This window comes from Tachysurus vachellii, chromosome 19, assembly GCF_030014155.1.
Source record: "Tachysurus vachellii isolate PV-2020 chromosome 19, HZAU_Pvac_v1, whole genome shotgun sequence".
NCBI lineage: Eukaryota > Metazoa > Chordata > Actinopteri > Siluriformes > Bagridae > Tachysurus > Tachysurus vachellii.
In genome coordinates, this window is record NC_083478.1 from 15,068,495 (window position 1) to 15,096,296 (window position 27,802).

The following is a 27,802-nucleotide window of genomic DNA, read 5'->3' on the forward strand; positions in this document are numbered from 1 at the left end:
GCCATCGCGTTTGGTATCGAGCCAGCGACATTTTTTCATGGCAACACTCGGCCTGCATAAATTATGTTCATGACGTAGTGCAAAATACTACAATTCTGTTAAAATGTTGAGACTTTGCAGCTAACGCTTACGTTTAGTTTATCTCGGTGGACTGTGTTCACCTGAGTTATAGTTTACGAGGATACTCGTCATTAAATATTTAGTAAACGAGCTACATTGCGCCGCCGAGCCTCTTTATCAATGCAAATGCCCCTTTTGTGTGCAGCCATAGCGTCCGTCTGGAAGCTGTGAGATGAATTTTTAATTATGTATGTCTAATAGAAACTGTGGCAAAGCGCGCTGAAGGAGGTGAAAGGCAGAATTTAACGGTAATTCCTCCGGTAAGTTATGATCATAATTTCATTTGAAGATGGCTTTATCCCATTTAAGAAGCAAAGTAGTGACTGGAAACGGAGTTTAGAGTTAATATGCAATGGTCTTAATTAGCATAATTTATATATTTATGATAAAGAGAAAGGAAATGCACAAAATGCACCCTAGAGGATTGGCGTGTGAACAATATGATTTGAAGAGGCAGGATCTTAAAGAAATGCATGTGTAACACTGGTTAGAGAGGTTTTTGAGTGGGGTGGGAGGCAGAGAAAACCGAACCTCCTCAAGTTTTGACAGATGATGAATTTTATTGACCGCTCTCAGTGTCACATCTTCTCCGACATTAAGTGTAAACGGGGAAACTTGTCATTTTTTTTTCTATTTTTTAAAAAGAGTCCCAGGCGCGCGCGCACACTTTTTTGTTTTTCTTTTATTTATTTATTTTTTTTAATAATAGACGATATTAAACCACGACTATTATAGGCCTCCTTATACGAAATTGTGGATGCGCAGTGCTTGTCAATGCTGTGATGGTTTTTTTTTTTATAAATAAGGCCACTCGTTATATTAATTAATAACAAAATGTCTTTATAATACTTAATAACTTGGAATGGATACATTATTTGTACATTTCAGTCCACCATTTTGTAATGTCTTATTCCAAGTTATAGACAGTGAAGGTTTTGTTAAATGCACATGGGACAAGTTGTATTTCTGACCCGTCATGTAATTAATAGTTAGCAAGCAGTCGAATAATTTGGGCCAAGCATTGATATGGATGAGCTTGCTTAATGCTCTCAATTCCTGCCTCAGGTGGGCTTGTAAGAAGAACACCCCTTGGTCATCATGCCTAACCTGTGATCTTATGGATGAAACTGAATGATGGATTCGGAAGACCTTCCTGCAAAAGATGCACCACTTACTGTCAATGAGCAGGTATTATTATTAAAGCTGAATGATGAATGTATGTACACCCTGTGTTTTTGCAATACAGTTTTGTTTTGCTTATTGTTCATGAAGAAAATTTGTATAATATAATTATCATATAATAATTCTAGTGATGCATCATTCGCATTTTTAAATGGACATTTTCACCATCATTTAAATCCCACAGAGTTAAGAATTTAAACATTTATTTTGGATATTTTTGCATATTTCCCCAACTGTAAGTTCATTTTAGAAATATGGACCAAATTAGGGTATTGTGTACATCACGTATTCATTACAAATATTATTGGATTAAGACTAGAAATAATTCTAAAACATTTAGCGTTATGATATTGTTTTCATTTTAAATAAAAAAATAAGTCTTCACATTTACCCAAATTAGGACTAAACAGGAAAGCACTTAGTAATATAAACAATGTGTTTCTGTTTCTTTGAACTGGTAAACTAGGACTATCAAGTAATATTTGAATTTTAATTACCAAGCTGACCTTTGTCCAAGTACTGTGGCTGATTAAGACATTTAACTGTTTGATGCTGGTCCTTTATTTTACATCATGTGTCATGGAGTGCACAATTTTGTGACATGACTATGCAGCTAAAATAGACTTTTTGTGGAAAAATATTAATTGGAAAATAAAAGCAGTCAAACAACCACTTTAGTTCAAATGTTTGCATTGTGAGCATTTCACAAGGTCATAGCAACAGGCTGTGTTCAACAGTATCAAATTGATACAGCATGTAAAACTCAACACTCAACAGTATACAGTGATTTCACTCTAATTGACCTGGGCAAAGGCTGCACCAACACAACAAACACTGTTTAAATACTCTAAAAAAGATAGAGAGAAATTTTTCTCTTGACAGTGACAAGGACAAAAAGAGTACAGAGTGGGTAATTGCTCAAAATGACCAACCCACTTCCATAGTAGCAAGGGTACGTCCTATCCTCGACACTAAATTTCAGATGCTGCTCTACTGGACTATTTATGAGGTCTTTAATCAGATATGACTGCTACTGGCTTTATCACAGTCATTTGGAGTTCTGATGTTTACATGTAAATGTTTATCCTCACTGTACACAGTATTGATTACACTTTTGATGTATGTTTAGTATTCTATGCTCATCAATTTCATTTTTCTCATACAACACAATGAATATACAAAATGCATTATTGGATAAGCAGTACTTTTTGTTTTTATCTACACTGAAGACATTTGAGATTAAAAGATGATTTTGATATGATCTATTGACGTTCAGGAGAAGATTGTTCTCCTGGCACCATCTCTCCAGGTTTTTAGTCTCCTGTAGGTAGGCAGTCTCGTCATTGTTGGAGATCAGGCCCACCACATTATATTACATTTACAGCATTTAGCAGACGCCCTTATCCAAAGCGACGTACATTTTTATCTCATTTTTATACAACTGAGCAATTGAGGGTTAAGGGCCTTGTTCAGGGACCCAGCAGTGGCAGCTTGGTGGATGTAGGAATCGAACTCACAACCTTCCAATTGGTAGCCCAACACCTTAACCACTAGGCTACCACATCCCCACATCACCACAACAGTGTCGTCAGCAAACTTGATGATGGTGGTGGAGTTGGAAGTGGCCACACAGTCATATGTGTACAGTGAGTACAGCAGGGGGCTCAGAACACAACCCTGGGGAGCTCCAGTGCTGAGGGTGAGGGTGGATGAGGTGTGTTTGCACACCCGTATGGCTTGTGGTCTGTCTGTCAGGAAGTTGGAAATCCATTGACACAGCAGCAGGCTGAGTCCCAGGACCTCCAACTTAGAGGTGAGCGTAGAGGGAATTATGGTGTTAAACGCTGAACTGTAGTCCACAAAAAGCATTTTTGTATAATTCCCTTTTCTGCAGTCCAGGTGGCTCATCGTGGTGTGGAGATGATGAGCAATGGCGTCCTCAGTAAAGTGGTTCTGTCGGTACCCGAACTGTAGTGGATCCAGTGTGTCTGGTAGTGATGCAGTGATGTAGTCCCTGACCAGTCTCTCGGAGCACTTCATCACTGAGGTCAGAGCTACAGGGTGGTAGTCATTGAGGCAGGCGGGCTGGGGTTTCTTTGGGACAGGAACAATGGTTGACTGTTTGAAGCATGAGGGGACAATAGACTGTGCCAGTGAGAGGTTGAATATCTCAGTGAACACCGGTGCTAGCTGGTCAGCAGAGGCTTTCAGTACCCGACCTGTTATGCCGGATGGTACTGCTGCCTTCCTGGTGTTCACGCTCCTGAATGCCCTCCTTACGTCATGCTCCGAGATGGTGAATGTGTTTACCTCTCCAGCTCTCTTAGTGTGCATGCTGTTTGTGCCACTAGCACCACTAGAGTGGCTAGTTGCAGCCTCGAAGCGAGCGTAAAAGGTGTTTAGCTCATCTGCCAGAGAAGCATCCGCATTCCCCACTCTAGAAGCGCGTGTTTTCTGTAGTCCATGATGTTCCTTACTCCCTGCCACAGGTTCCTAGAGCCACCATGTTGGAACTGTGACACTAGTTTCCTCCCATAGCGCCACTTTGTTTCCTTCACCGCTCTGCGCACGCTGTAAGACGCAGCCTTGTACTCGTCTATGTCCCCGGTGGCGAGTCCCGTGTTGTAGGCAGCGGAGCGGGATCTCAGAGCATCACGGATGGTTTTATCCACCCACGGCTTCTGGTTGGGAAACCGATGGTGGTTTTATGCACGGTATCATCCGCTAGTTTCCCGACGAATCCCACAACCGCTTCCGTAAACATGTTGATGTCATCAGAGTTGCGCCTGAACATGTCCCAGTCTGCGTCATCCAAAGTGTCCTGCAGAGCAGCCACTGATTGGTCAGTCCAGCGCGTGACCTCCCTCTTAAGTGGAGCTTCCTGTTTCAGCCTTTGTTTGTAAACAGGCATGAGGAAGATGGCAGTATGGTCTGATTTACCAAACGGTGGATGTGATTGTGCCTTGTAGCTGTTCTTAAATGGTGTGTCGCAGTGGTCCAGTGTCCTTTCGCCCCTGGTGGGGCAGGTGATGTGCTGCTGAAAGTTCGGTAGTGCGCGCTTGAGGTTGGCACTGTTAAAGTCTCCCACCACAATGAGTGCAGCGTCCCGAAGCTGTGTTTAGTGTAGCGTTAGTGTCTTATGTAAGTCTCATACTTCAGTGTCTGTGTCCACTTGAGGTGGAATATAAATGGCACTGACTATGACTGAGCTGAATTCATGAGGTAGATAGAAGGCAAGGAAGTAGCTCCAGATTTGCTGTGCAGGAGTGTGAAAGTGGAACGATGCTCGTGCTGTCGCACCAGTGGTTGTTCACCATCAGACACACTCCATCTCCCCTTGACTTCCCCGACTCCAGTGTTCTGTCCATGCGGTAAACCGAGAAAAACTCGGTCCGGTAGTCCGGTACCACTGGGTTCAGCCATGTCTCAGTGCATCAGAGAAGGTTGCAGTCCTGAATGTCCCTCTGGAACTTGACCCTTGCCCTGAGGTCGTCGAGCTTGTTTTCCAGAGACTGGACGTTGGCTAACAGTATACTAGGTAAGGGAGCGCGGTGTGCGCGTCCCCTTAACCTGTTCCTGATGCCGGCTCGTTTCCCTCGTGGACGCCGATGCGGGTCGCGTCCTTTGTTGCCCCTCAGGATCTCGCTTGGCCAGCATGGGTCTGGGGTCCGGCGAAGGGTAAATGTATTGTACACCAATAGATACAGTATGAGTGGCTCTGTCATATCTAATGATGACCATCTTCTATAAATAAAATGGTATCTATATAAATAAATATATAAAATAAACAAAAAAAGTGTAACCGGAGCAGTTGTGACGGCAGCCCACCTCACCGGCGTCATCTTAGTAGGCTTTTGTTCATGTTCTGTGCTTTTGTTTATGTTCTGTGTTCATGTTTCTGCCCCGCCCTTGTCTCTTCCTCTGCACACCTATTCCTCATGTGTTAATTGTCATGTCTGTTTAGCCGTCGTCTGTGTGTCGTCTCTAGTCATGTCTTGTGTCTGGTTTTGTTTGTGTCCCTGTTTAGTTTCTTTTATTTATAAGGATGGTGCAGGATAGTGTAAAATAAACCCTTGTATTTTACACTATCCTGCATTTGGGTCTGTTTTTATCCCCTCGTTGCTGACTGAAGGATTCTGCTAGACCAAGACCCAGCAGGATAGCTTCAGCCTGGACCGGCTCTGTGGGAGTATTTTTTTTTTTTTCTGGACTGTTTTTCCTGCCATGTTTATCCCTGGACTTTTGTGTTTTTGGGGTGACATCTGTTCCGGTGATGGAGGGTGCTCTACTTCTGGTTTTTTTATTCTTTCTCTGTGCCCTGCGACATCGCCCCGCACCTGTCCATTGGGGGACGTCACTTCACTTCCTGGTTTGCCACGGAGGAAGCCGCCTCACTTCCTGTCTCCGGGGGGTGTTGCAGGCCCATATTTTGCCCCAGGGATATTTTAGTTTTTTTTGCTCCATGGCAGAGGATTTTTTTTTCACGCCCTCCCACCCTCTGGTTTTCGAGACGTGGGTCTGGCCATGGTGTGTTGGGGGTTGTGCTCGGCCCTTCAGCTCGGCTGTGGACGTCGCTCGGCCCTTCAGCTCGGCTCTGGACGTCGCTCGGCCCTTCAGCTTGGCTGTGGATGTCACTCGGCCCCTCTGCTCTGCTGTGGACGTCGCTCAGCTCTCTCTGGCTGCGCCTCCGTGTGCCTTGCTCCCCCCACCTGCCTCGCCGTGTGCCTTGCTCCCAGCAGGCGAGAGTAACTAGAGTAACTCCCCTCGGATATGGTTTGATATGGGATTGGCACGTTGGGAGCCGCGCCTCAAGGGGGGGTACTGTCAGGATCCAGCCCGGAATTTGGCCACGTGCTTTTGTTTATGTCCTGTGTTCACGTGTCTGCCCCGCCCTTGTCTCTTCCTCCCTGTCTCTGCACACCTGTTCCTCATGTGTTAATTGTCATGTCTATTTATCCGTGCTGCGTTGCCTATGGCAGCGCGGAATCCTTGTCGTCTGTGTGTCATCTCTAGTCATGTCTTGTGTCATGTCTGGTTTTGTTTCTTTTATTTAATAAACCCTTTTATTTCATGCTATTCTGCATTTGGGTCTGTTTTTATCCCCACGTCGCTGACAGAGAAAGAGAGAGAGAGAGAGTGTCAGGAGCTTGGACAGTTCCCTGCCAGACCACCAGAGTGGGGCTGTCAGGTGATTTCTCATCACCTACCTTATTGTTTCTATGCTATGCCCTTACCTGTCCTATGTTCCCACCATCTCACCTGTTCCTTGTTTATTTGATTAGTTGCCTTATATATGCCTGTCTTGTTCTCTTTGTTTTTGTGAGCCATTGCTCTTGTTATTGTATCTGTTAATGCTGTCATGTGCGAGCCATAAAATGTTGTCTTGTCCAGGTTATGTTTTGTTTATTACCTATGGTTTTCATGTTTAGGTTTTGTTATGTTAAATGTAAGTTTTATTTTGTTCCTCGTTTCCTTTAATAAAATGGTGTACGGACTGGAATCCTGCATTTGGGCCTGATTCGCTACTGTGGGCAGTCAAGCTTACTGTGGAGATCCGGGTTTGATCACCACCATCGGCAGTGTACATCCACGAATGTTACCGAGAGAGAGAGAGAAAGAGAAAATTATTAGGCATGCTTGTAAGCATGTGATTGTTAAAGACAATGTACATTATGTGCAAAGTGCAGGCAGGGACTCCAGTTAGACTTGCTATAACAGCATAACTAAATGGGAGAGCCAGAACGTGACACAGATATATGCGGGATTTCTGGGACATAAAGTATCCAACTACTCCAAAGTTAAATCAATTCAATTCAATTTAATTAAGTTGAACAGGGCAGCCCCATCCACAGCAATCCTGTGAGTCACTGGCTGTCAATGCATGGGGGTTATTAATAGCTACGGTTGTAATCATGTGATGGACAATGTACATTATGTGCAAAGTGCAGAAAAGGACACTGGCAAGACATCATATCTTCATCATCATAGCTATAACATCATAACTAAAAGGGAGGGTCAGAAGGTGACACAAACATGAGGGCTTCCTGGGACATAAAGCATCCCACCACTCCACAGTCAGCAAACCTGAGCGACTTGCAAGGGTGGAGAGGTGACAGCATCCAGACATTCCAGTTTAGCAAACACTGCCTATAAACCCTCCAGAACCCTCCTTAATCTATTCATAAATCTATTCATAAAAGCTATCAATAAAAAGCTAGACTAAACAAATGTTTTTTCAGCCTGGATTTACACTCTGAGACTCTGAGTCCCAGACATTATTTGGAAGTCTGTTCCATAATTGTGGGGCCATGTAAGAAAAAGCTCTGCCTTCTTTTGTACTTGAGGTACAACCAAATAGCCTGCAACTTTTGATCGAAGTAGGCATGACAGATTATACAAAACCAAAAGAGCTTCATAGGTTAGTAATAGTATTTTATAGTCATTGAAAAATTTGACTGGCAGGCAATGCAGTGTGGTTAAGATAGGGGTGATCGTTCCTATCTTCTGGTTTTAGTTAGGACTTTGCTTCTGCATTCTGGACTAACTCGAAATTGTTTATGCTCTTACAGAAACATCCAGACAGTAAAGCATTATAGTAATCCAACCTAGAAGTAACAAAAGCATGTGGTATTGTTTTTGCATCATGTAGTGAAATCATATTTATTTTCTTAGTAATGTTCTGAGATTAAAGAATGCTATCCTAGTGTTATTATCTACATGAGCTTCAAATGAGAAGCCAGAGTCAATAATCACTTCAAGGTCTTTTACTGCTGCACATGATGAAATAGAACAAACACCCTTACTTCTGGCTGCCTGTGGTCCTAATACAAGCACTATTGTCTTGTCAGTGTTAAGCATGAGGAAATAGCACCCACTGTCTAATGTTCTTTGCACATTCTTATTAAGCTGGTGTCACTCATCTGACTTATATAGCTGCATGTCACACAAATGCACAAAGGGGTAGCATATATAGGGGTAATTTTCTACAGTGTTTTTATTCCTAGTTAATTTTGCTACAGTACTAAGTAAAAATTTAGCCAGGATTATTTTTTATCTTCAGTTAGTATGGAGAGATACACTGATTTAGCAGCCAAGAAATTTTTGTACCTCAGAAGGCTCTCCTTCCAATCTAATTGAATTACTGATAATTTAGTTTGATGCCATTTATGCTCCACTTTCCTAGTTTATTTTTTTTAAGGTTCATGTGTGGTTAGTGTACCAGGGTGCAAGTTTTTTCTCTTTAATTACTTTACTTTTAAGTGGAGAGACAATATCTAGGGTGTAGCAAAACACTGATTCTAAGTAATCTGTCTTCTTGATCAAGTTCTGTGGGGTCAAACGGTGATCAAGTCATGGATGATAATTCTGGGAGACTGTTGGTAAATCACAGGCAGTAGCATGTGTAAATGTACGTTTAACATTAATGTGAGATTGGAAATTGCAAATATCGTATCAATGGCGTATTTTAAACAAAAGGAGATAATGGTCTGAGATTGCTTCTGATTGTGGCAGTGTGACTATAATTTCTGTATATAAAAAAAGGTTAGCATGAGATCAAGCTTGTGACCTCCATTATGAGTGGGTCCTATTACATTCTGATTAACCCCTAGTGAAAGTAAGATGGAAACTGCTGTTCTCAGAGTGTCTTCAAAATTAATATTAAAGTCTCCCACAATTAATGCTTTGTATAAAGAAACAACTAAGTTTGAAATTAAATCTGCAAATTCACACAGGAATTCAGAATATTGTCTGGAGGTCTGTAAGTAACAATTAGTGGAACTGACTTGGCTGATGTGTATATATAACGATAACTGAGCAGAAAAGCTTTATTTAATGTTTAAACTTGTTTGGTTTAATACATGATTCTGTTAAGTATACAGTAGAACACTAAACTTCTGATCAGTAATCATTTCATTAACAATAAGTGCTGTAGATGCAATAGATCTTTTACAGTCCTAGCTTCAGAACAAAGATACTGGCTGTACAAGCACTATCATTCTATTCTATGATAGAATTTTATGCTTATAAGATTACTAAAACAAATTTTCAAAGTGTTTTATAGATTTTTTTAACTCTATGGTACAGACACACTCTATTCTGAACCCTGAGTGATTACTTATTGCAGCTAGCAGACAGTCCGATAAGCATGCTTATCTGCTCCCTGGCCCTGTCTCTGGATTGTCATAGATAAACTAGGCCTGTCCTTAAACTGTGCTATGCTGCACCTTCCTCTCACCTGAGTGAGATGGACATTGTCCCATCCTAACAGGCCAGCCTTGCCCTCAAAAAATGCTCTAATTATCTGTGAAGAACACACTGTTTTCAGAGCACATCATCCAGCAGTTAAACCACCACAACCTGCTGCAATCATCGCATTGGGATACACACCTCTACAATTTTATTCTTAGTATCCTCTGACTTATGAGAATGTATATCATTAGCTCCTACATGGAAAACCTCCTTAGAAGTTTCCACTTCCCTATGCTTTCCTTAGACACTAAGATTGTGTTATGCTATGTCCAGTGGCCTGGCTCCACACCTAACCAGTGCTGCTGGAGTTCCTAAAGGCCTTAATATACAGTAGGGTCTCCTATTACCAGAGCTCTTTCTGGTTTCTCAGCGGGTGCTTCATTGAGAAGAGCAAACCTGTTAGAAATGTGAGGTGGAGAGGAATGCTGCTCTTGTCGGCAAGTTGCCAGAGTTTAGGGGCTATTAACTCTGCCTTAAGGCTCGTACACCGCGGGACAATTATCGCGTGCCTTGAGACTAAACAAAGGGTGCCAATGTAAGTGTGCACAGTGATGTGTAAAACACCAAGCATATTCCAATTCGTTTCTTTTGGTTTTTGGATTGAGGTAAGATGAATGTACAGCTGCTGGTCCCATTGGCGTCTGAAAACAAAGAGCTTTATTAAATACGATAGAGACTACAAAAATCTCAGTAAGAGGGAGTATAAAATACTCCACAATTTGCACAGTGCCACCTTGTGTACCAGGGTGTTTCTGTTTTTCATTAAGCACCATCTAATGTAAGGGAGTGAATTTGCACTTTCACTCGGCTCATTGCCAATGAAATCGCTTGGGTATTAATGTCAAAAAATTAAAAAATGCTGGCAATAAGAACGTGTGATAATCGTCCTGGTGTGTGCAAGCCTTAAGGCATCCAGGTTAATTGTCTTGAGGCAGGTAGAAACAGCAGCGCTGCTCAGGGAAATGTTGAAGATGCCAGTGAAGACATCCGCTGTTCTGCACATTCCCTGAGCACCCTGCCAGGAATGTTGTCTGGTACATAAGCCTTCTGTGGGTTAACTCTGCATAGAGTTCTCCTCACAAAAGCCTTGGATAGACAGAGTGCTTGATCATTGGGGGGAGGGATGGCCTTCCTTGTCGCTACGTTGTTCTGCACCTTAAATTGAGCGCGGAAGTCGTTCAGAGCATCTGGGAGGGAGGCATCACTATCACAGGCAGGCAAAGTTGTCTTGTAGTTCGTAACATGTGTTCTGAGTAGCCGGGGTGGGGGCTAGGCTCCGCACGACATGCACCAGGAATGTTTGTGTAAACAAGATCCAGCATGTTTTTCCCTCTCGTTGCAAAGTCCACATACTGATGGAATTTAGTGAGCACTGATTTAAGATTTGCATGATTGAAATCTCCGGCGGTGATAAAGAGTTTGTCGGGGTGAACATTCTACAGATCGTTAATAGCCCCATAAAGTTCACAGAGCCATTTTAGCATTAGCTCTGCGGGAATGTACACCTCGACAATGAAAACTGTGGTGAATTACCATGGTATATAAAATGGCCTGCATCTAACAGTCACAAACTCCACTGATGATAAACAGTAGCTAGAAATAAGCAAAGAGTTCTTGGACCATTCCGTGTTGATGTAAACATACACACCACCACCGCAAGCCTTACTGCACAGAGCTACATTCCTGTCAGCACAAAATAAGATGAGCCCATCTAGCTGAATGGAACTCTGTCGCTGAGCCATGTCTCTGTGAAAACAAAGACGCAGCAGTTTCTAAACTCTTGTCGTGTAGAGCGTTCGAGTTGGATGTAGTCCAGTTTATTGTCCAAGGACCAAACATTTGAAAGAATGGACGGGAGAGCCGGCTGGCTAGGGTTTGTTTTTAGCCTAGCACGGACACCCATCCCCTCTTGTGGTCCTCGGTATAAGGCAACGCCAAGGACTGGAGGCCAGGTCTTTGCAGCAAGCCGAGGTTGCGAAACCTTTCCAACGCATCATTGTAAAGGTTGGTTCTTGCACAATTTCTGTACTGTATTAACTTCTGACAGTTGTTTACATGAACACCACTGTCTCTGGTGTCCATGTACTAGGAATTGTTGGGCTAAAAAAACTTAATAAGCATCATATTGTATCCGGAGTGGTCACTGCGTTCTACTGCCATGTCACCATCTTGTTATTCTGACGGACAGGCCATAAAACTACCCCAACACAGGCCATTCTCCTGTCGTTGCATGGTTTTTCTTTTTTGAAAAAAAAAAGAACGTTAGGCCTTAGGCATTGATTATTGGGTATAAATGCTATTACTGTCAATTTCCCTATACCTTCTATCACTCGTTCCCGTGGTGCTGGAACAACTCTTGGAAGCACAATTCTTAACCAAGTTGGATTTGAGGAATGCTTACCACCTCGTCCAGATAAGAGAGGGGGATAAATGAAAAACAGACCTAGCAGAATCTATCAGAAAACACTGGTACATCAGCCCCTTTAAAATCCTATGACAAATCAATCCAGTCACTTACAACTCCCTCTGAAATACCGCATCTACTCTTCTTTTCATGTTTCCAGTTGGCATGGAAAAGTTTAGGAGAGATGGCAATGGACTTCTTAACCAGATTTTTTAACAAAATCTTGGAAAATGAGAAGTTGTTTTGGATTGAACTGGTACTGATTTTTAAGAATTGGGGAAATGTGCAAACCTGCAGTAAATACAGAGGCATAAAGATTGTCAGCCACACCATGAAGGTACGGGAAAATATAATTAGGCTGAGAGTAGAGGTACAGAAAAAGTCAGGAGTTGCAGTGTGTATTTGTGGATTTAGAAAAAGCAAATGACAGGGAGGAGTTGTGGTATTGTTAGGGGAAGTCAGGAGTGGCAGAGAAAAATGTGAGGGTGGTGCAGAATATGTATGAAGACAGTAAGACGGTGGTGAGGTACAGTACAGTACGCAGTAGAAATGACAGACTGGTTCAAGGTGTAAGTGGGATTGCATAAAGGATCATCTCTTAGTGTTTTCAATAATGGTGGACAGAAGGACAGATAAGATCAGACAGGAGCCACCATAGATTATGATGTTTGTGTAGGATATTGTGATCTGTTATGAGAATAGGGAAGAAGTTGAGATGATCCTGGACAGGTGGAGGTATACGACAGAGAGAAGGGGAATGAAAGTCACTAGAAACAAGACGGAGTACATGCAGGTGAATGAGTGAGAGGAAGGACAGTGGAATGGTGAGAAAGGGGCGAGGAAGGTGGATGAGTTTAAATATTTGGAGTCCACTGCCCAAAGTTATGGGGAGGGGGATAGAGAAGTGAAGAAGAAAATATAGGCTGGGTGTAGATGGTGCAGAAGTGTGGCAGGAGTGATTTGCGATAGGTGTCTATAGAAAAGTGTCTGCAAGAATGAAAATGAAAATCTACAAAACTGAGTGAGAAGTTTATCTAAAATCTAAAACATTAGTGAGACCAGCTGTGTTGTATGGTTTGGAGACAATGGTGCTGACTAAAAGACAGGAGGCAGTGCTGGAGGTGGCAGATCTGAAGATGCTGTGATTTGCATTGGGAGTGATGAGGATGGACAGGATCTGTACTTTACTTCGTTATTTAAATTTATGTCAACTTTCACTTTTACTCCACTACATTTCCTCGTTAAAATGTATACTTTTACTCCGCTATATTTCCAATAAGCATCTTTGTTACTCGTTACTACAAAATAAAATCAGAAGAAATGTGTGCGACTGCAATAAGGGAGGTTTGGCGAATCACTGCTCCTAGATTGCATTACACAGCTCTGCACACCCTATTTCAGCGTAATGTTGTCAAAGGAGCAGTGGTGGAGCCAGAGGGGTGTCCGGGGTGGCACTGAACATCCCTGACATCTGATTGGCCACCCCAGGTGCCACCCCAAATTTTTATTTGATAGCATTGGAAGTTTGGTGATGATTGACATTTCATTTCACCTATCAAAAGAAGTCTTCGTTTGACATTTGGTCACGGCGCCGCTCAACATTTCAAATCCATCAATCAATGACAATTAAGAGTTGAAAGGTAGAGAAGAATACTGTAACATCACATTTCGGTAAGTTTTGAGATTAAACATCAGGATTTAGTTTTCCAGAAAAATATTTCGAAAGTTGTGTCGCTATATAAATTGACGTTAGACACTATTATCAGATTAATCAGACAAGAGAGATCGGTTTGTTCCCCAGTTTAGCCATAATATACATTATGTTGACATTTGTGCTAGTTATACACGTATACAGTGCAGTGTCTGTGTGTAAGTCTTTAACTGTTTAGCTAATATGAGGTAACTAGTTTTACAGCTGTCAGTGTTTAATGTTGTTATTAAACTATGTATCTGGTAATGTTACTCAAAAGATTACTGCAATTGCAGACAGCCTGTTAGATATCATAACGGTGATTAAAGTAGTCATTTATTAAACATTCCTCAGAGATTTTGGTCCATATTGACATGATAGCATCACGCAGTTGCTGCAGATTTGTCGGCTGCACATCCATGATGCGAATCTCCCGTTCCACCACATCCCAAAGGTGCTCTATTGGACTGAGATCTGGTGACTGTGGAGGCCATTTGAGTACAGTGAACTCATTGTCATGTTCAAGAAACCAGTCTGAGATGATTCGCGCTTTATGACATTTTGGTGAGCCTGTGCGAATTGTAGCCTCAGTTTCCTGTTCTTAGCTGTCAGGAGTGGCACCCGGTGTGGTCTTCTGCTGCTGCAGCCCATCCGCCTCAAGGTTCGACGTGTTGTGCGTTCAGAGATGCTCTTCTGCATACCTCAGTTGTAACGAGTTGTTATTTGAGTTACTGTTGCCTTTCTATCAGCTCAAACCAGTCTGATCATTCTCCTCTGACCTCTGGCATGAACAAGGCATTTGCACCCACAGAACTGCCACTCACTGGATATTTTCTCTTTTTCGGACCATTCTCTGTTAACCCTAGAGATGGTTGTGCGTGAAAATCGCAGTAGATCAGCAGTTTCTGAAATACTCAGACCAGCCCGTCTGGCACCAACAACCATGCCACGTTCAAAGTCACTTAAATCACCTTTCTTCCCCATTCTGATGCTCGGTTTGAACTGCAGCAGATCGTCTTGACCATGTCTACATGCCTAAATGCATTGGGTTGTTGCCACGTGATTGGCTGATTAGAAATTTGCGTTAACAAGCAGTTGTACAGGTGTACCTAATAAAGTGGCCGGTGTAATTAGATGTAATGTAATTAGGTGTTGATTTATGTGTGACATACACAAGATAAAATTATAACATATTATAAAATAGATTGAGAGATATATTCTACCTCTATTGAGCAATTATGGGATTCATCCATGCTCCATGTTAGGGTAATTTGTGTCATAAGTCTGTGGACCCCTAAAGTTGCCTTGGCCACCCCATTTGCAAGAATTGTTTCTGTACATTGGAATGAAAGATTCTTCCTACCGGATGAAGTGCCTCTTATGCCGAAAATCACTGAAATTTTACTTTTTACTTTTACTTCAAATACTTAAGTACAGTATATATCAGATACTTTAAGACTTTTACTTGAGTAATATTCTAAAAAGTAACTTTCACTTTTTTCTACCAAAGTCTTTTTCTAGTACGATACTTGTACTTTTACTCAAGTATTGCTCTCTAGTACTTTAAACAACACTGATCACTAGAGTGGTATTGGTTGTCTTCTGAGGGAGGGCTGTGGTTAAAGTGAACAGCGAAAACCAGCCTAGGTTGCTCCAGCCAAAAACATGAGCACAGGCTTTAACAGGCATAGACTTTTGCGGTAGAAAAGTGCAGTCATGTGGTTGGTGAAGTAGTTGGTTATGAAAGTTTAAGAGCTGCATTGAGGATGAATAGTTTGGGTATAATGTTTCTAGACTCAATGGATAAGGTTAATCTAATTGTGGAGCATGGAATCGTACTTAGAAATGAGCGAACAATTATTTTCCCTTTAGTTAGTCTAGCAAAAAAATAACCTTGTCTAAAACCCCCATTTATTAGCAATGAAGTACTAGAGAGATATTTGTCTAGACATGGTTAAATTCTGTCAGCTATTAAAATGATCCCTTCAGGGTGCAAATCCCCAAAGCTGAAACATGTAGTCTTGTTCAGAAGGCATTTATACATGTTTCTGGAAATCATTGAGGAAGAAATATTGCAATAAAGTTTAAAATAGACAACTATTAGAATACACAAAGTTTTCAGTGTGGACAGGAAAGACGTGTTCAGCTTCCTGGAGAGGATGACCACATTAAAGGGTTATAAGGGGACCACTGAGAAGCCAAGTACAACAAGACAGTCGTACTGGGAGTAGTTTTTTGTGATGAGACAGTGGCTCAGACCAGGGATAAAAATTAGGACAAGGCTGCGGTTCAGGTTAGCGCTGAAATGCAGGAAGCGATAGTGACTGAGGTCGGGGTGGAAACTGAAAGGCTACAGGGGAATGTTGAGGGCTCATCGCTAGCAGGTATAATAAATATTGAAGTTAGTCAGTCCAGTATAGACATGCATTAAATTGGAAAAGAAATTCATGAACTGTGCGATGACAGTATTAGGGTGCAGTAAGATGGCAATTTGTTTAAAATACCACAGACCAAAGAAAAACAAAATGAAACACAAAATCGGGAAAAGCAAAAAAATTGTCTGCTAAATTGGTTGGAAAGGAAAATTGCACTGAAGACTTAAATTTGTCCTCTGATTCGTACAAATTCGTCTGATTCGTGAAAGAATGGCTATAGTCTAGAGCAGGTGCACAGGTTTTTTTAAAGGCAAAAGAGATGTAATTGTAGATGATTACTTTCCAAATTTGGCTACTATTTATAGAATTGGCAAAAGATTTGATGAGACACCTGGGAGTGGATGGAATTCTGGAAACACCGGTCTATCGACTCAGAAAGATGCAAAGACTGAAGTCACAAGATGGTAATGACATGGCAAATTAATAGGCATTCCAAGTGTGATATACTAGTGTTTTATATTTCTATTCAAATTCTCATGAGTAGCTTTAGGATTGCATCTTTGAATTTTAATGGCGCAAAGTATATAAAAAAGTGTATATAAAAAGTTTTTTTTTTATGAAACCATAGGAACAAACTGTACTGACATTGCTTGACCAAAGATATAGAGGTCAACTGGCAAAGGCAATAGCAAGGAAACATAATTTGCAGCCATAAAATCTTATTCAGTTCAGGAATAGCTAATTGTGAATTGTCAAATTGTCAAAGAAATTGTGGACAATTTTAAACATATGATGAAATTGTTGAAGGACGTTTAATTAAAATGTTCAAAATATGAAAAAGCAAATGTAGTTCTGTGCAATGTTTATATACCTGTTCTACCAAGAGAAAGATTTTTAAAAGAAAAATTAGCTAATGCAGTCTCAGGATGTGCTTACTCAGATTTTAATAATAGCTGAGACTTTAATTGTACTGTAGAAGACATTGATAGAAATAATATTGAGCCTTCAAAAAAACTAATGAAACGCATTTTTCAGACTTATGTCTGGCTATCTAAACACAATTAAGCAAGACAATACTCATGGGCACATACTAAAGATCTAAAGCCTTCAGAAGGCCTTTTAAAAAAGTTACAGAGAACTTTATTTTGGGACAGATTGCACTGGTTACCTCAGATAGTTCTATATCTACCAAAAGAAGAAGAATTGCAAGGGGTAACTCATGTATTGAGCAGAAAAGCAGCTTTTAGATTACAGTTTATACAAAATTTGCTGTATGGTTCATCAATTGTAACATGGAAAAAAGGTTGCAGAGTTTATTCTTGGAAAGGTGGGGAATATGAATCTTGGAAGGGAATTTTTTAATGTTAACATATCAGCTTTTAATTTGAACTGTATACCATCTTTTTCAAAAGTGTTCTAAATGTATGGGCCACAATGGAATAAAGCAGACCAGACTTAGGTACATCTGTATACTGGCTTTTGAAGGAAGCAATTCTAAAGGGTGCATGAAATAGAGCTTTCGTTTCCAATGAAAGTCTTACTAGATAAGAAAGTGATCAAGGTACAAAACCTAGTACAACTGGTGGGGAGCAGTTTGGACAACTCTTTGAGATTGGCAAAAATGTTGCAAATTTAATCTATTTGTATAGTAGAGCAGGCTCGGAGAAAAGTCTGGGAGGCACTAAGAAAGAAAAATAGAACACCTAAGGAAGTGGTCCAATGGACAGGTACTGTAACACCTGATGAGTCTGACACCTTTCCCAAACTATTTATCAAACATAGGCTAACAGATAAGGAAGGGTCTGCCACATCTCTGGACTTGGAAAATAGCAATCTTTACATGTTATGTGTCTAAGCGATAAACCATGAAAAGTTAAAAAATATACCAGACACACCTTGGAGAGATTATTTTAATATAGACACAACTGTAAGACCAGAGCCAAAGCTGGCTATTTACTTCAGTAGAAAGAAACAGATTCAATAAATTTCAAGCTGTGACTGTCAATTTTTCTATTTCTCAATAGAAAATGGTTCTAATAAAGTATTTTTAAAAAATCAAAATCTTTCTCTGTTGAGCTAAACTTGTAGATGTTTCTCTGCCTATACTCATGCTTCATTTTCATTCCTGTCCCCAATACAAAAAAATATAATGGATATGGTGAGGCTTCCCAAGCTCCTTTAGCTGCTTACCCTTTGGCTTTAGAAGGGTTTAAGATGCTAGAATGCTGCAGCTTCAAATTCCCTGCTCATGAAAATATGATATGCATGTAATATTCTTCAGAAAGCAAAAAGAGCTTTATGGCATTTCTTTCTATTCTTAATCTCAAATGTACTAGCTCGTTGGCGACATCATACAAGTTTTAATATTACCTATAGATATCTGTAATGATAAGAATTCTCCACATGAAATCCACAGAAATAAGCACAACTGCACAATTGTCCTAACCTAATCCATTTTTTGCTCATTTGACTTTAGGTGATTGTCATGTCCAGTCATGAGACCATTCGAGTTCTAGAGGTTGAAGTGGATGCAGCTGTGCCCTCCCCAGGAAATCATGTGAAAACTGAAGCAGGAGCAGAAGAGGGGAGAGGAAAAGCTTTAGATCCAGCAGAGGTGGTCACTCAGGATAGACATACACCAACCAGCACCATCCCCACAGGTGAGAGAATAAAATGGAACAGAATATACATGTGTGCAAATTATTCCATGATGTTCTGGTTACAGCCCCTCAGTGCTTTGAACATCTCTTATGTTAATCTTTACAGTTTCTAATGAGGCTGCAGCCCCTTCTGTTCAGAATGTTGCAATTCCTATAAGTCTCTCTTTGCCTCATCACCAGACCAGCATGCCTGTCACTATCCAGGCCTGTCCACAGGTGAGCTAGACATAAGTCTATACAGATTGTAACTCAGCAGTTAAGGTAGATGAAGTCCCAGGACTGACACAAGGCCAATGTTGCTCTTGCTGTTTAGTATTATGAAAAGACATGTAGGATGCTTTAGATAAAAACATCTACCAGAGTATAAGTCTGTGATAAAATAAATCCCTGTTTCATATTGTGATATTGTGTTTCAGGTTCTGACCCAGGATGGCCTTGCAACTCTGATGACTGGCATGATTGCCCAGCAAAGCACTCTGAGCCAGCCTCTGCTGATTCCACTAAATATGGCAGGCTCTGTGGGTGGTCAAAATGGCCTGGCACTACTGACCCTTCCGGCAACCACACTAGCCACTCTGCCAGGTTTCGGGGCTGGTGGCACAACTGGAGGGCTCATTAAACTACCTTTTGCTGGCCTGCAGGGTAAGGGGCAGTTTAGAACTAGAAGTAGTTTCTTCTAATGTTTGATGTGATTTCAGCAAAAATGCAGCATTTTAAAAGAGGTAATGTATGTATATTATTGGGATGAATCTAGAAGTTTAAAAAATGTGAGAACACATGGGACTGGGGTGAATGGCAAAGAGACTGCAAGATACAGGAGATACGGGAGAAAGCACATCCTTTGGAGGGAGGGAGAGATGGAGGGAGAATAGGAGTGTCTGTGATTCTTTAGAGAGAGCAAATGCTGTCCTTTTAGAGAAAGCAACTGCTTGAAAGTTCCAGATATGATGCGTCATGCAAGGTAAGTAGGAAAATTTTTTTTATGTATATTATATTTTTTATTTAAGTAGGTAAATAAGAATATATTGGAACTTCAAGCTTGGTCTTTTTACAAACCTTATTTTAATTAAATACATCTTGATCTTAAATAGAGTGTGTTTGTGGAATTACTTTCTTTACCCAGACTTTTCCAGGTACTAAAGACAATGTCCAAAGAAAAAGAGAAAAAAGAAAGCATATGCACCAGTTTAGACAAGTCAGCATCCACGTGAGGTTTATCAGTTAAGTCTGCATATCGTTTAACTGTAATGTCAAAAACAGTCATAGTCCTGTTTAACCACTTCCAACTCATTTGGTAATAAAGTGTCTGGATTCAATCTGTTGCAAGAAAGAATAGTAACTTTGTAAATAAAGTAGACATAATGTTTTAAAGATCCAATTTGTGCATTGTTGTAAGATCAGAACTAGACAGGGTGGCTTTAGATCGAACAGGATGGAAAATGGACTGCCAATCATGTAAAACACAGAAGGTGGCCCCAAATTACTGGCCTGAAAAACTTTGTCAGTACAGCACCAGCCATGAACCCATTATTTTCATTTTCATGAGGTTGATAAGGATTTATCATAACCTAGTTAGCCCAAATATGGAGCAGACAAAATCACCATTTTTATCCATGTTTTTTTCAATCAAACTATTTCTCAAACAAAAAATAGGCTTGCTGAGCACAGTCAAGAACTGTCAAATCCTGTAGTAACATATTGTTTGAAGTTGTGATTACAGATGTCTTCGGTAGTCAGCAAAATAAATTTGCACAGTTTGCATGGTTTTGACACCATCCATAAGCATGTTAAGCCACAGAAAATCAATGCTGAAAGTGCTGGCTGTTCATAGAGTGCTGTATCAAAGCATATTCATGGAAAGTTGACTGGAAGGACAAAGTGTGATAGGAAAAGGTGCACAAGCAACAGGGATGACCTTAATCTTGAGAAGATTGTGAGGCGAAGCCGAATTAAGAACGGGGGGGAGATTTACAAACGACGTGGACTGAGGCTGGAGTCAGTGCATTGAGAGCCACCACACACAGATGTGTCCAGAAAATGGGCTACAATTGTCCCATTCCTAGTGTCAAGCCACTCCTGAACCAGAGACAATGTCAGAAGCATCTTGCCTAGGCTGAGAAGTGCTGAAGCATCAGTGCTCCAAAGTACTGGAGCATCAGTGTGCCAAAGTCCTCTTTTCAGATTAATGTAAATTTTGCAATTCAGTTGGTAATCAAGATCCCAGTGTCTGGAGAAAGGGAGGAGAGACACAGAATCTAACCTGCTTGAAGTCTAGTGTGATGCGTCCACAGTCAGTGATGATTTGGGGTGTCATATAATCTGATTGTGTTGGTCCACAAGCTTTATAGTGATGCTGATTTCCTTTTCCAGCAGAACTTGGCCTCTGCCTACCATGCCAAAACTACTCAGAACTGGTTTACTGACCATGGCATTACTGTGCTTGACTGGCTGGCCAACTCACCTGACCTGAACTGTATAGATAATCTATGGGGTTTTGTCAAGAGGAAGATGAGAGACACCAGACCACGCAATATAGATGAGCTGCATTGGCCCAGTAATTTGTGCAACAAGTAATTTGGCCCCAACCATATATTAAGTGCATAAAAGAACATGCTTTAATCAGATGTTTTGACTTTTCTGTATTATAAATAATTTCTTTGATTATCTTATGAAATATTCTAATATTGGGAGATGCTGGATTTTTTTTTAGTTCATGTGTAATAAATCCACAATATATGAAAGCTTCCATGTTTAAATGTTTGAAAATTAATGTTTCCTTGATATTCTAATTTTTGACATACATCTGTAACGCACTGCTTAGACAAAGAGTAGACATTCAAATGTATTAGTTTTTTAAACAGTCAATCTTGTAGGCACACCTGGGCAACAAGCAGTCACATGTTCATATTTGTCTGTCATATTTTGATCACTTGTAGAATGGGTTGGTTCAAACAAATGGTGCTTTGTTCCAGGTTTTTCACCTAGATTCAGCTTTCACCACAAAGCTGAATTTCTGATTTAATGTCTCATGTTGATCTTAAAACCAAATATCTTTACTGTATAAGTACTGCTTGCATTAGGTGAACAAGTAAATGTGTCATCCCATGACCATTTCAAAATAAATGCAAATAAACATAAACACTAACAAAAAAACATGAATAGTAAGATAACAGTCATGATCTGATCATAAGAACAATTGCAAGTCAATTGTGTTATCATGAAAATGAAATTAAAATGGGGAAAAAACATTTTCCTGTAGGAAATAATCTTTTGAACCTGCAGAGATGATAATATATACAAGCAGATTTTACCTACAGATTCTTTCTTTGTTCAAGGTTTGATTGTAATGAGGCATCGTAAGGCTAAGGATCCATTTGCAGCATTTTTAATGAATACACACACAAAGTCAGACAAGCAGGGTCAGAGCAGGCAAACATGGACATCAGAGGGTAGACAGAGAACGGCAACGGTAAACAGGCAGAAGGTCGGGACAGGCAGCAAACAATCAGAAAGGTCAATAATCAGAAACACTCAGAATGACTGTATGTGAAGTTCAAGCTCAGAATGACTGAATGACCGGTGTGAAGTTCAAGTGCAGCTTAAGGAGCGAGCGGTGATGAGGAACAGGTGACTGTGTAATCATTGTTGGTGATGGATGTTGGGGAGTGTAGTCCGGAAGCGAGTTAATACTCCGGAGACGCTTCTCTGCGTTGACGTTCAGGCGGTGTGTGGTGCGCTGACCGTGACATTGATACTGAGTGGCAGGGATTTGTTCAGCTTGATTTGTGGCTTTTTCATGAATGATTTGTACTTTATATCTTCTCTCCCCGTAGCTGCCACTGTTCTGAACACAGTCCAGCCTCAGCTTCAGGCACCTACACAAGCACTCCTACAGCCTCAGACAGCTACAATACAGTCAGTGCAGCAGACACAGGCTGCTCCCGCCAGCACTGCTGCTGTAGCTTCTGTCATGCACAAGGTGACTGAGCCTAGTGCATCAGTTGCAACACTTCAGACCACAGGCCTAACCATCAACCCTGCTATTGTGAGTTAGTGACAGTACACAAATTAATCAGTAGTTGTTTTGTTTTGTTTTTTAATAAATTCAGGTTGAAAATTAAAGCAGTCAGTTAAAGGAGTCATTCATTCATGTGTAATAATGCCTATATAATGTTATATCTACTAGTCTAAATGCTAAATACAGGTTTCCATGTTTCTGTGGTTTAGATGTACAGTATTTGGTAAATTTGTGGAGCATTTATTAATTAAATATAATATTAGATTATATACCTATGTATCAGATCAGTCCTGCATCTTTGGGTGGTCAGCAACAGTTCATCAGTTCTCTGACTACAACTCCAATCATCACGAACACCAATGTGACAGGACTAACCAGTCAGATATTCACCAACGCACAGGGCCAGGTGAGAGAACTATGATTATATGTAACAAATTTAAACCTATGTTTTGGATTTAGAATAATTATTGAGTTATGGATTAGTGCAGCAGCTTTTTAAACTCTCCCAAAGACTGATTTTAATTTGCTAATTACATTTTGCAGTCTTGAAATATCATTGCTGTAGCTGGTTTAATTTGCATTCTTTTGCATTTTTAATAAAAATAATTCAAATAGAAGAAATAGGCATGTGGAATTTTTCTTATGTAGTTTATTATGTTATCTGTAGATGATGGGCACTTTGCCTCTGCTGGTGAACCCTGCATCTTTGATAGGAGTCTCTTCAACACATTCACCACCAGCTCAGGGTCTTCAGGTGCAGACTGTGACTCCTCAGCTGCTGCTGAACTCCCAGGGCCAGATAATTGCCACTATTGGGAGCAACCCTGGTGCTTCTCCATTCAGTACATCCCCAAGCTCCACAGACTTAACTAAAACTACTCTGTCACATTCCAAGTTTAACACACAGGTGTGATGCATTGATTTACTATTAAATTACTTTGTGCATTAAATTGCTATTAAATTACTAATTATTTGTGGAGGCACATTTTTTACACAGTTTTCAGTTATATGTTTTAAGTAATGTGGCTATTGTAATCTGCAATTTAGGCTCCCACTGTAACAGTAAACCAGTCTCCAGTCATGATTGCCCCACAGCCCTCCACAGGGAAATCAACCTCCTCATCGATTCCTGTTGCCTGTGCAGAAATGCCCACAGTCAGCCAACTCGTCAACAGTATGTTTACACTCTTTCATTTTTAATCAAAATTGTGTACAATGGGTATCAGACATGTATGTGGACACCTCTATGTGCTTCCTTGTATGGCACATTTTTAAGAATGCCCATGAAGAGTAGAAACCTGAGTGGCAGGTGGTAGTGAGCCATTGTATGTCTATACTCTGACAGTTTCTATTTATTCTCTATCTCATTATATTAATTAGAGGTTCTAGAGCAGGTAGGCTTGCAGACCTCTGGAACCATAATGGCCAGAAATGGAATTCGTGGGAGGAGAGGCGTCCAAGAAATGCAAACGTTGTTTCTTGATCTAGGTCAAATCTCTACTGTCTGGTTTAAATAGTACTATGAGTGAGATGCTGTGACAGGTTCATAGGAAAGCTGTGCCTTCCTAAGCAATTTCTTTTTAAATGAATGATTTTTTTTCTTTGTATATTAATCCTCAATGTTTTTGGTTGTTTTTATTTTGTGTTTTATAATTTTGTTATTAATTCTTGACATTTCATCTTGATATTTGATATCCATTGTATATACTGTATTCTTTATTGTGGAATATTTAAAAACTGTAAGCATAGAGAAATAACCAAGATCGTATTATTAACTGAAAATGTTTATGCTGACTAAATAAATAAATAACTAAAATGTTATGGGTTTGTTTTGTGTACCAATGAACGTTACTTATGGGTGTTAAAACCTTTCGACTCTGATATATTTAGAGCCACAGTCTGGGGTAACTGAAGAAGAGGGCATTAATCTGGAGGAGATCCGTGAATTTGCCAAAAACTTTAAGATACGACGGCTTTCGCTGGGGCTGACGCAAACACAAGTAGGTCAAGCTCTTACGGCTACTGAAGGACCAGCTTACAGTCAGTCTGCAATTTGTAGGTCAGTTTTTTAAATTTTATTTATCTTGCATTATTGCTCCCTCTTAATCTATTCATTCTCTATATTCTATTATATTAATTATACATGATGCCTCTTAAAAACCTGAAGCATTTTAAGATCTGGCCCATTTCAGGTTTGAGAAGCTTGATATAACACCTAAGAGTGCCCAGAAGCTAAAACCGGTTCTAGAGCGTTGGCTTGCTGAAGCAGAGCTCTGGAACCAGAAGGGACAGCAAAACCTAATGGAATTTGTGGGAGGCGAGCCATCCAAGAAACGCAAACGCCGCACCAGTTTCACACCACAAGCCATTGAGGTCCTGAACAGCTATTTTGAGAAAAATGCACTTCCGACTGGGCAGGAGATCACAGAAATTGCCAAGGAACTAAATTATGACAGGGAGGTTGTACGAGTTTGGTTTTGTAATCGCAGACAGACTCTGAAAAACACCAGCAAGATCAATGTGTTTCAAGTACAGTAGAGTTTACAATAGAAGCCTGGAAGGACAATGAGATATATGCATGGATATTGGTACTGTGATATGTTAAAGATGCATCTTTTTTGAGGAGCCTCCAAGCCTATAAGTTGATTTTCACATTAAATTGCACAAAAAATCAGTGTGCTACATTCATGAATGTTTTTGTTAAATCTGCATGTGAACTTAAGACAACACCACAAGTATAGAACAAATAAATTATAAAGATTTTCATAACATTAAATAGCAGTAGTGGCAAAATCCCTAAAACATAATACATTTGCTTTTTCATATTTAATGTAACTTTTTTCACATTTCATATCTTGTGCCATAGAATTTACAGTTGTAACTGAATTTAAGTGGATTGTGTAGGCCCAGGGGTCTAACTGATATCTAGAAGAAAACTGACTTCCAGAAAAATGTAAGTTTGTTGGGAATGTAACATTAAGTGCTTTGTTTTAGCTTTCTGCTTCTTTCTGGTTTTCGACAGCCAACCTCTTTGAAGAAATTCTAAATGTCCATGATTCTTCTATATTATGTATAAGAAAGTCAAGGCAGTCGTAGTATTGTGGACTTTCCTGTCTGTTTTGGTGTTGAACATTGGTAAGATATTGATGCATACTGATGTCTATTCATTTAAATAAGACTTCATTAAGTCTAAAATATTTAGCTTCAGTAAACGACCTAAGAGAAACTGCATTCTTCATTTGCTGTTACTACTGTTACTACAGAAAAATGGTAAGTTTGTATATTAAAGGAAATACTTTTTCAAATGCAAACTTCTAGCTCAGGTAGAGATACAGTGGGATTGGGTATAGGACAGGGAATCCCAAATATTTTCCTCCCCTTTTTGACTGCTCAATTGAATGACTTATTTCAGATTTCAGCTTTACATACAGATGAGGTGCTGACTGCATATATTTAATGATTTTATTTCAAAAACCTTGCTTGATTTTCTGTTTAATTCTTCCCCCTTCCTCTGTTTTTGTGTGCCATATGATATATACAGTGCAATGTTAAATCAGAACTAATTAATACTAGATAAAGACAACCCAATTAAACAAATGATGCAAAAGACTCTAGGTGTACTAATTAATTTAACGGAAGTCAGGTCTGAATTTAGAATGCCTGTGTTTCAAGGACAAACATTTTCACTATCAAAATCAGGTCTTCACCGCACAGGTTTAAGGAAGTGTGCTATGTCCTGATTAATGGAGATTACTGAGGACTGCCAAAAAACATTTCTAAAGATTTTGACCTCCACCAGTCCACTGTGAGGCAGATAATTTACAAAGGATGTAATTGAGCACCACTGTTACTCTCCCAAGAGTAGTTATTCAGCAAAGATCACTCCAAGGAAACAACAAATAATATTCTGGGAAGTCAAAAAGAGCCACAGGGTAGAATCAAAGAACCTACAGGCCACACTTGTGTTCAGTAATGTCAATGTTCATGACAACCACTGAACAAGAACATACAGTTGTATGCAAAAGTTAAAACCCCTGACGGTTTCCATGATTTTCATTTATAAATATTTGAGTGTTTGCAAGTTGATGCTGTAGGTCTTTGGAGGTGGTCTGTGGGATGTTTTTGACCGTTCTCACCATCCTTCGCCTTTGCCTCTCCAATATTTTACGTGGCCTGCCACTTCTGGCCTTAACAAGAACTGTGGTCTTCCATTTCCTCACTATGTTCCTCACAGTGGACACTGACAGCTTATGTCTCTGTGATAATTTTTTTTAGCTTTCCCCTAAACCATAATGTTAAACAATCTTTGTTTTCAAGTTATCTGAGAGTTGGCCTCCATGTTGCCACTCTTCAGAAGAGAGTCTAAAGCCCTATTCGGATGGGATTAGTTTTACGTGGGGGTAAAGTAATTATTACCAGAGCTTCTCTGTGATTTTAGTCCTGTCCGAATGTGCCATCTCGGTAATCATTAGGGACAATGTCAGTAAAGATTACGGCGACTTTTACCTTCTGTAAAAAGGTCCGGAAAAATTACCTCAGGTAATACTAATCCCGTCTGAATAGACCCGCTGTAAATATGTATGGTAAAATTCTGTCATTTCCTGTTTAAAAGTAGTTTTTGGCGCGTTTTGCAAGCATGGATAACACGTGATAACAGGAAGCAACGTCATACGCACATGACGACAAGGAGGTTACTGTGGTGCGTAAAGCAAGTTACCCCTTCCACTTCTGCTAGTTTTACTGAGATATCTTGTCCTGTGTGAATTGGCCAATTAATATTACAGACGTTCTGAGGTAAAATTGCATTACTCCACGTCCCCACGTAAAACTAATCCCGTCCGAATAGGGCTAAAGAGAACAACAACTTTCAATTGGCCACCTTAAATACCTTTTCTCATGATTGGCTGCACCTGTCTATGAAGTTCAAGGCTTAATGAGCTCACCAAACCAATTGTGTGTTCCAATTCATCAGTGCTAATTAGTTAGAGGTATTCAAATCAACAAAACGGCAAGGGTGCCCAAATTTATGCACCTGTCTAATTTCATTTTGATGCATATTGTGCACTTTCTGTTAATCCAATAAACCTCATTTCACTACTGAAA

General features: G+C 40.2%; 1 protein-coding gene across 3 annotated transcripts; it reads left to right on the top strand.

Annotated features, from left to right (window-relative positions):
• On the top strand, positions 1 to 27,802 carry pou6f1 (POU class 6 homeobox 1). 3 transcript variants are annotated; one of them, XM_060894323.1, is made up of 11 exons: positions 1 to 380; positions 1,186 to 1,308; positions 18,498 to 18,681; positions 18,788 to 18,897; positions 19,098 to 19,323; positions 22,515 to 22,726; positions 22,983 to 23,105; positions 23,367 to 23,606; positions 23,747 to 23,873; positions 24,590 to 24,758; positions 24,892 to 27,802. In XM_060894323.1, the coding sequence occupies exons 2-11, from the start codon at positions 1,252 to 1,254 to the stop codon at positions 25,235 to 25,237; spliced, it is 1,794 nt and encodes a 597-aa protein (XP_060750306.1). In that variant the 5' UTR covers positions 1 to 380; positions 1,186 to 1,251; the 3' UTR covers positions 25,238 to 27,802. The 3 variants fall into 3 exon arrangements, with proteins under 3 accessions (XP_060750306.1, XP_060750308.1, XP_060750307.1); XM_060894325.1 differs by having other exon boundaries at positions 24,590 to 24,754; positions 24,892 to 25,055; XM_060894324.1 differs by lacking the exons at positions 1 to 380; positions 1,186 to 1,308 and having other exon boundaries at positions 18,583 to 18,681; positions 18,862 to 18,897.